Consider the following 8,770-nt stretch of genomic DNA (forward strand, 5'->3'; position numbering starts at 1 on the left):
CCTGCTGGCAGTGATAGCATGCCCCACGCACCGCACCACGGAAGCCACCAGCCGAGCGAGTAGGGCAGTCGCGGCTGAGATGACCTGGCTGACCACAGTTGTAGCACGCACGGTCGCCACCAGCACCACCTGGCAGCCGTGTGGGGCATTCGCGGCTAAGGTGGCCAGTCTGACCACAGTTGTAGCACGCACGGTCGCCACCAGCACCACCTGGCGGACGTGTGGGGCATTCGCGGCTAAGGTGGCCTGGCTGCCCACAGTTGTAGCACGCGCGGTCGCCTCTTGTCATTCCATTATCGGCCATGGCTGTAGGAGTCTTCGGGAGAGTCGTTCGGTGGATCACGTTCTACGATGAGTTAAAGGAGAGAAATAGCAAGAAAAGAATTAGAAAGAGGAGGAGATGGGGAGTAACGCATAGTGCACTGAATTATAAACGTGGATGGGGCCCGTGCGCACTGTTGGGCAAGATGCCCTTCAATCCGCGTTTTTTTTTTCACGTGCCTTTTGCCCTTGACACCGAAAGTCAAAATATCCATACAGTGCAAAGGTGAAAAAAAATGCATTCCGTTTGCTGCTCAAGGCCCGTGGGGGGAAAAAAAAGTGTCTTTCTACGACATTTCTGTTTGACTCTCTTTTGTTTTTTTATTCATTTTTTCCCTTGCTTTTAGTTCACATAGCGGTCATATAGTTTGGTCTGATCGTCACGTGAAATCTGCGTCCATCCACCCTGGTGCACGTGATAGACGGTAACAATACCGCCTGAGGCGCCATCTCTGCAAGTTGCGTGGAAAATGGAACGACGTGCAAGGTCGCACGCTTGCTCAACAGTGAGATCCTTGCGGTACCCCTGATCAAGGACACCATACGCATAGATGGAGCCTGAGCCCACACTGAACAGTTCATGCTTCACACGTGTGCCTTTATCATCCACATAGTACAGAGAGGGTCCAAATTGGTCCCAACCAGCCACCATGGTGCCCATGGAGAGCCCACTGTTGCGGTATGAATACGTAATATTGGACAGTATTTTGCTTGCGGCTGCTACTGAGATGCGGCAGTTATTTCGTAGCTCCCACAAACGGCACTCCATACCTAATACACGTTCCCAATATTGGCAATCCGCCGCCCCTCCTGCCATTGTTCCCAGAAGATACTCGTTGATCTCCAGTACCTTCATGACGGTTTGGGAGGAGATGTACTGTCCTGACGAGGCGCGGGAATCCACGGCAATGATGATGCCGCCATCAAAATGAAATCCCAGTGTTGTGGTGCCCTTCTTCATATCCAGCTTCGGAATACTGCGCGGGACTGGGCAAGGCTTCATGAGCCTCCACGTGCGCATGTCGGTCTGAAGACGATTGCCGGTGCTGAGTGGATCCTCCGTCAGCCTTTCTCCCGTTGCGGGGATAACACTGAAGTCGTCCTTGCACTTTGGGCCGGCTCCGAGGAAACTATACGAGGTGAGCGTCGGCGCACCCCACTCATCTCCCTCCTCTGACACATCCAAGCCAGGCACATTCTGCCAAGCGAAGGGCCCAATGCGAGGGCAGTCATCGAGCGAGAAGTCGGTGCGCAAAACACTCTCAAAATCGGCGAGCATCGAAAACAAATTCACCTTCCCGATGTTGTTGATATCTTTGCTTCTTCCTCTTCTCACTCTCTTGCTCTCTCTCTCTCTCTCTGTTTGTGTGTAGAGGTTTTTATATTTGTATGCAGGGTGGCTTAGTTCGCTCGTGAATGGAAAGCTCGATGTGGCCATTGGAGGCCGTGCAGGGGAGAAAAGAGGGGCAAGTTGGCAAAACCGCATCAACCAAGTACAAGAAATAATAATAACATCAAGCGGTGAGGCGTCCCGTCGTCGCCAAATCTCGCCTGAGCGTCCGTCCTTCACCAACACTCGTGTGTGAGTGTACTCTGCCTCACAACGGCAACCGCACGACCGCGGAAAACGAAGGAAAATAAACAACAACAACAACGGCAGCAGCCAATGCCTCATACTACGGCGGTAATGTCCTCCAAGATTTCGCCCTCCTCCGGAGAAGCGCAGTCGGCATCCACGTCGTCACCCCCAAAGTCGCTCGGTAACGGCTGCTCATCCAACGTGGGGCGGACGGACATGCGCTGCTGTTGTGCTTCCGACGCCGCCTTCAACTCTTGCGATTCAAAACTCAAGACATCTTTAAGTTCCTCGTATGTGAAATTATCTAGCTCCTCCAACTCCTTTGGAGTCAGCTCACGGTAGCGGCTTAAACGGCGCAAACGAGAGACCCGCTGTCGACGAAAAAAAGGCCAGTCACGCTCAACAAACTCCTTCCAAACAGCCCCAGAGTGATGCATGTAGTACGGCGGTATCGTTACCTCGCGGATGGAGCCAACAGGAAGGCCGCTCATTGAGAATGGCCCAAAAGAAATGCGGCCACCGCGCTCCACCGTCCGTCCCAGGTGCTGCATTAAGTGTGAAATGGGCATCGTCTCGCCCCTTACCTTTACCTTCACAGAATACCGTGACTTCATGGCCGGATTAACAAAAAACTCCACGTTTTTGTGCCTTTTCCCATTCACCAAGATGCCCTCCGTGTTCAATTTATGCGCCAGCACCGGATCAATGGCGGGACGAACACGAAGCAGGTATGTTTGCTGGATCATCGTTTTTGGGCTTTCCAAAAGGCGCGAGAGTTCACCGTCGTTGGTGAGAAGCAGCAATCCATGCGCCCGCATTGGAAGTGATCCCACGGGGACAAGGTGATCCACACCAAGTATACGGGCGTGCTTAGTGATGAGGGTGCGGCCTGCCACATCGTTTCTAGACACGATCACATAGGCTGGTTTATGGTACATCCAGAGACGCGGCGGCGCGAAGCGGAGGCGTCCACTATGAGCCTCCACATGAATATTGTTTTCTGCACGAACGAGACGAAATGGGTTGCGTTCCACCAAATTATCTACACGCACTTGGCCGCTGGCAATGATAGCGAGTGCCTCCCGCCGGCTACAGAAACCAGCACGAGGCAGACAACGAAGAAGGTACACGGAGCCATTCGGAGTACGCGGTCGGTCCACGCCTGTGTGGAGAGACTTCCTTGCGAAGTCGGCGAGCGGGTCGTGTGAGGTTTCGCCAGGGACAAAGTCGGCCGACCTTCGGAAAATGTTCTCCATGGCCACAGAGTTGCTTGCTGCAGCTGACACCATCGTCAGCTGACCAACGCCGTCCTCACCACCCCGCCCAACATCTTCGTTGGCCAAATCCGCTAATGTTGTCGGGGTGCCTTGTGACGCCGCGGATCTCGTTTTCGCTGCAAGCTCCCTTTGCGTTGTCTTCGCTTCAAGCTGCTTTTGCAACTCTTGGTCAGACAGCAGCCGCAGGCGCCGCGGCAAGTAGGTGTCGTTTCTTTCCTCGCGCAATTTTTCGGCCTTGAGTTCCATCAGCCGCTCTTTCAGCATGTCGGTGAGCTGCACGGGGGTGTCGCCGTAAGGGCCCTGACCCTCCTCGCCCTCCGGCTCAATGGTGGGGTCGGCGGGAGAGGCGTTACTCTCCCCCGCGAGCGCAAGGCCGTGGCGCCGCGTGTTGCCTGCGGAGAGCTGAAGCACGTCCGGTGAAGCGGAGTCTTTTCGTGATGGGGCGCTCTCACAGGCGCCTCGCTTTCGTAGCTTTCCGCGAATGTCCAGACTGCCCTCGTTGAAGAAGGAGGCGGCAGCATCCGTGTTCTCCCTGGGAGGCGCATAGCCGTCGGCGTTCACGACACGTGTGGCCTCCCTCCACTTCCGCTTCATTCCCTCCTCAGCCACGTGCGAGCTCACCAGGGGGGACTTTAGATGCGACATGGCTGCGGGAAAGTGCCGCTCAACGTCAAGTCGCTCTTCGCGCTCGGCGACGTCTTCACTCCGCGACAGCTCCGCCGCCGCGGGGGACATTTTCCTCCGCCTCGGTGCTGACGCAGACGCTGCTGCGCCTCCGCCGTTGACTGCCTTGCCCCTGCCGGACTCCCATCGCCGCTGCTGCTCATGCTGCCGCGGCAACGTCGCCAGCAGTACACGCCGCGTGGGCACCAGGCGACGCATCGCAATCCCTCTTGTTTACTTGTGGAGCTCTTCGCGCTCAGCACCACCACAGCCACTCCCTCCGCGTGGGCACAAGTGCCTCAAAGTATAGCAAAAATAACAATAACAAGAATGGTGGAGAGTAAAGAAGCCTACATAACAACGCAAAAAAACGAAAAAGAACGCATGCCAATCCAGTTCTGGCAACAAAACCATCACGTACTCCATTCACTCATTCGCAATGTAAGCTGAGCGTCTACTTTACATTTAACCGGACACCTCGGCACAGGTGCAAGTGAACCGTTTGCTGCGGCGACAACGGACACCACACGTTGGCACCACCATGGAAATCGCCTCAACGCATCGGCAGCCCTTCGGTAGCACATGCTAAGAGCGAGACGCATCCGCCTTTTGGAATGACTGCTTTTTGTCTGTCATCTTGGCCCCTCCAGCATTCACCGTTGTCAACTGCTCTCTATGAATAATCCAGCCCAAAGCAACCACCTCGGCATTGTACTCGTCCTGCAGTTTTGCTCGCCGATGACACTCGCGCACAAAGAGGCGCTCAATTTCATACTTGACGTCAAATTCACTTCCAAGAAACTTCTTTGAAGATAGTATCGCTGGGGCCTCTCCTGTACAAGGTGGGGTGGGCGTGGACGATTTCCTTGACACCGGTGCCTCTGAAGCTTCTCGTGCCGCTACAAGAGTGTCTAGCGAGACCCGACCTCGACTCCGGGAGTAGAAATATCCCCTGCTCCTTCGGTAGGGTGCCTGCGACGGCAGCGAGCAGGCGGCAGAGGTGCTGGTGCTGCACGAAGCGGAGCTCAGCCCATCCGCTGTGAGGTCCAGGAAGAGGTAGAAGTCGGCCCACGCCTTCCCCATCGATGACACGCTCACACTGAGGTCCATTGGCGCCAGATTCTTTTCCCGGCCCCTTTTCCGCGGCACAGGGTGGATAAAGGACGCGCTGACAGCATCGCCAGCGGCGCACCACGACGATGCTGTCTGCCCTTTTTTTCGCTCCGCAAGTTCCCTGGAGCGAAACCACAGGCAGAGTTCTTGAAAAAGCGGCAGCGGCTGCAGGCACGCGCGCAAGAGGGATCCCCCGACCCACACAAGTTGGCCATCCACAAGCTCGGAGGCGTGCTCGGTGTTCTGTACACGCGCCGTACACGCGGTGGCGACAACATTGTCCAAGGAATTTCGAGTTGACACAAGAGCCTTTGGGCGCAAACCCATTGAGGTTGGAAAAGCCAACTGCCCCATCTCCTGCAAGAGGCCATTCACGAAGGCCGTGTCAGCTCGTACATAGAAGCGATGCTTGGTGGAGGGCGCATGCGTCGTAGGAGCTATGGGCTCTTCTTCCTTCCCCGCATTGGCCCAGCACACATTTTGAGAAGCATCCGGGCACACAAAGTACCGCGGCGCGGTAACCAGCGAGGACGTGCGGGGGTGTGACGATGGCACAACGATAGAAGTTTTACGCTCTGGAACTGGGGATACTTCCCCCAGAGCCTCATCATTCAACGCTGCGGCAGAAAAATTCCTTTCCGTACAACTTCCAGAGCTCTCCATCACGACACGCTCCCACCACTCCAGTTTCCGCACGGCAGCTCCTGCCTCCAGCAACAAAGGATGGTTGTAACACCGTTGATGGCACTCTACAAGAAATAGCAACCGCTGCCTAATGTAATCACGCCTTTCAATCGCCTCTTGCTGAATAACAAGTCGCTGCCTTTTACGCTCCAGATAAATTTGTTGAATATGACAGAAGAAGGCAGATTTTATCCACGCTCTTTCAATAACTCTCACCGCCTGCTGCCAACTTCTCTGCAACTGTTGGGTCCGCCAAAGAATATCCCTCTTTGCACGTATAAAGGCGTTCACCAAGTTCACTGCAGGCTCGTTCCCTTTCGTATCCGTCGTCTCCAAACCACCACGAAGACGCAGGGCACATGCGTTAAACGCCTCGGACAGGAGACGTTTTGCCCTACGCACACGAAGTTCCCAAAGACGCTGCTGCACATGGAGAGAGTCACTAATCCTTTCGGCCAAGAGGCCCCTGCGCTTTATGACGCCTCGCAAAATCAACACACGGAACCATTTTTGCAGGCGGGCAACGGACACGTCCACCGTGACACGAGAGACGCCCCCCTTTGGCCGTCCAGCGCTTCCCACGCCCTTATTCCCCCCGCCTGCTGCCCCACGGGCAGGTGAGATGGGACGAGCCGCAGTACCGCGGTTGGGTCTACCTTTTTGCTTCCGCTGCGCGCTTCCGCCCCCACGCGCACTCGGAGATCGCTTTCGTGAAGCTGATTTACCGCGTAGTTTCTCGGACTCTTTCTCGCGCTGCGCACTCCCGGTTGCGCGACGAACAGTGACTGCCGCCGCACCCTCGCGCGGAGTGGGGGAGGGGGAGCGCGATGCAGGCCGTCGCTTTGAGCCGCTACTGGCCCGCATCACTTATTTTGCGTTCCGCCTCCACACCCTTGCGTGTCGCGCAGCTGCAAGAGTGTCGTGCTAAGAGAAATATTTACGGACAGGCACAAGGGAGGAAAAAAAAAGAAAGCATCCATGATAAGTGTGTTTGCTTGCGCGCACGCCTAAAAAAAAAGGTGGCAATCATGAAGGTTACGCATATACACGCATGCATAGAGAGAGAAAAAGAAAGAAAAAAACGTAAGGGGGAAAGAAAAGAAAAAAGTGGAATGAAGCCACATGTGAAGGCCGCTAGTACATACGTGTGCGTCTATCAAGGGGCAGTGCAGGGACCTCGCAGCGACGCCTCAGGGTTCCACCCACCTCAGAAGTGAACGCTATTTAAATAGCTTCTCGCCATAACTACCCATGGCATAAATGGGCGCGGCGAAGGGCTCATAGTCCGAGTAGCACCGCTGAAATACGCGTTCTACGGCCCGCTCAGAAAAACCGCGACAGATGGGATTCCTTTCCACGGCAAGCGTGGCACGACGCTTCACACAGAGCATACCGCTACGCAAAGGATCCAGCCGCCCACGTTTGAGTTCCTCGCCGACAAAGCAATCACCGCTAAGCCGCGCTGCCCGGATCTCACTACATGCCTGATGCATGCAGTCGGAAGAATCAATCACGCCCCGCGCGTCATCGAAGGCGTGAATGAGTTCATGACGCAGGCTTCTCTCCACCGTTTCGACTGTTCGCCTGTCAGGCGTATTCGTGCTGCCGTTGCTGGCCTTTCCAACCATGAGCTCTTCAACAAGGAGAATATCACCCTTTTCGCAGTCTTCGCGCGCGCGGCGCCACATGTACCCCGCCATCACGTTGCCGTCTGAAAGCCCAGCGCCATTACCACTAACGTCATCGCCACTGCTGCGGCCGCCGCGATTTAGTGAGACGCACCTGACGCGTTCCCGCTTAAATGGTCTGCCCGTAATTTCATCAATGCTTTTAATCAGGTACTGCACCGTATTTACCGAGGCGAGCACCTCATCCACGGCTGCCTCACACTGCTGATGAAGCACAGACGCCTGCACGCCAGCCGCGTCCACCGCATTCCCCTTATCCGCCTCCCCGCCTCCCCAGAGGGCAACCATACTCTTGGATTGTCTCCCACGTGGTGGGGTGTGCCGGGGCAGCAAAAGCAGGGGTGGGGGTGGGGAGAGAGAGAGACAGACAAATTAGAAGGAAGAAAAGAAGCCAACCGATACATATACATGCAGAGCAAAATAGGCGCAAGGTAGGTACATAAAAACACATCCAAACACGTGTGTATATACACACAGGGAGGAGGGGGAAAAAGACAATAACAATCAAGCAACAATAATGCAGGGGACACAAAGCGCTCACTACAAGTATCATGTATGTGGGGAAGGTCACTGTTTCTGCAGAGTGCTTTGTGTCGATGACGCGCACTCTCATTACGCATGCAGGCATAGATAAAGGGGGAGGTGGAAAGATGAATCCAAAGTAAATGCAGCCACCACTACCAACGCGAATTGAGCGTGTGAAAAAGACACCTCAAAAAAAAACACACACACAGACGGAAAAAGAAAAACACCATGCGCACACTCTTATGCTCGTACACACCTCATAAATGCTGCTGCTTAGGGTCGCCCTGCCCACACAACGCATCGCATACCCAGTTTTTAGTAAAACAAAAAAAACACACACAAACAAACAATAAACAGATTTTTTGTGTGTGAAGGAAGAGAACTGTAAAAAAGAAAAGAAAAAAAAACGCAGAAACTAACGAAAAAAAAAACGGACACACATGTAGCGCCAATGTGCATGCCGTATATCTCTTCCACAACCTCGCAGATCCCCATGTGTATGTGTTTGTGTGTCCAGGAAGAGGGGACGCGAGCTCCGAGAGGATTGCAACGCCACGCAACCTCTGAAGCGCCCCATCCAGTGGCCGGAAGCCACACTGCTGATGCGAAACTTATAATATCAAACAAAAACAGTGCAACTCAACACACGCCTCCCATTCAACAGAACCAAGTGGAACAACAACAAAAAAAAAGACATCCACTGCGGAATGAAAAGAAGGGCAACAAAAAAAAAGGCGGAACCAACACAAATTAGCAAAGTAATTGCATCATCGTCATCCTTTGCACTCGTTTTACAGACGCCTACCAATAAGAAAAAAAAACAAGAAGAAGAAGAAGTTCAAAAAAAACATTCACCTCTGTACTGTTTCTTCCTTCCAACCTCCCCTCCCCTCATAGAGTTGAAATGGGTGAAAAATATA

The 8,770-nt window shown here is 54.2% G+C and overlaps 5 protein-coding genes across 5 annotated transcripts in view, besides 4 other annotated features; all 5 read right to left on the reverse strand.

Annotated features, from left to right (window-relative positions):
- Tco025E_06914 (universal minicircle sequence binding protein (UMSBP)) overlaps positions 1–304 on the reverse strand; it is a gene marked incomplete at both ends in the record, with an annotated part of 348 nt that extends 44 nt beyond the window's left edge. The window contains one exon of the mRNA XM_029373781.1: positions 1–304. This exon is cut by the window's left edge and continues 44 nt beyond it. Within this exon, the coding sequence (XP_029226177.1) occupies positions 1–304 (304 nt within the window).
- A 360-nt stretch (positions 305–664) lies between these two features.
- Positions 665–1,600, reverse strand: Tco025E_06915 (proteasome beta 5 subunit; the record flags this gene model as incomplete). The annotated part of the gene is made up of 1 exon (XM_029373782.1): positions 665–1,600. The coding sequence occupies one exon, from the start codon at positions 1,598–1,600 to the stop codon at positions 665–667; it is 936 nt and encodes a 311-aa protein (XP_029226178.1).
- A 47-nt stretch (positions 1,601–1,647) lies between these two features.
- Positions 1,648–1,682: a microsatellite.
- Positions 1,683–1,992: 310 nt separating this feature from the next.
- Positions 1,993–4,059, reverse strand: Tco025E_06916 (putative tRNA pseudouridine synthase A; the record flags this gene model as incomplete). The annotated part of the gene is made up of 1 exon (XM_029373783.1): positions 1,993–4,059. The coding sequence occupies one exon, from the start codon at positions 4,057–4,059 to the stop codon at positions 1,993–1,995; it is 2,067 nt and encodes a 688-aa protein (XP_029226179.1).
- A 366-nt stretch (positions 4,060–4,425) lies between these two features.
- Positions 4,426–6,501, reverse strand: Tco025E_06917 (uncharacterized protein; the record flags this gene model as incomplete). Its single annotated transcript, XM_029373784.1, has 1 exon — positions 4,426–6,501. The coding sequence occupies one exon, from the start codon at positions 6,499–6,501 to the stop codon at positions 4,426–4,428; it is 2,076 nt and encodes a 691-aa protein (XP_029226180.1).
- Positions 6,502–6,694: 193 nt separating this feature from the next.
- Positions 6,695–6,745: a sequence feature (GA-rich).
- A 112-nt stretch (positions 6,746–6,857) lies between these two features.
- Tco025E_06918 (mitochondrial inner membrane protease ATP23) lies at positions 6,858–7,613 on the reverse strand (the record flags this gene model as incomplete). Its single annotated transcript, XM_029373785.1, has 1 exon — positions 6,858–7,613. The coding sequence occupies one exon, from the start codon at positions 7,611–7,613 to the stop codon at positions 6,858–6,860; it is 756 nt and encodes a 251-aa protein (XP_029226181.1).
- A 625-nt stretch (positions 7,614–8,238) lies between these two features.
- Positions 8,239–8,280: a sequence feature (A-rich).
- Positions 8,281–8,656: 376 nt separating this feature from the next.
- Positions 8,657–8,687: a sequence feature (GA-rich).
- Positions 8,688–8,770: the final 83 nt, after the last annotated feature.

Source organism: Trypanosoma conorhini (assembly GCF_003719485.1).
Source record: "Trypanosoma conorhini strain 025E chromosome Unknown Tco_14.4_contig_00497, whole genome shotgun sequence".
In the NCBI taxonomy this organism is placed as follows: domain Eukaryota; phylum Euglenozoa; class Kinetoplastea; order Trypanosomatida; family Trypanosomatidae; genus Trypanosoma; species Trypanosoma conorhini.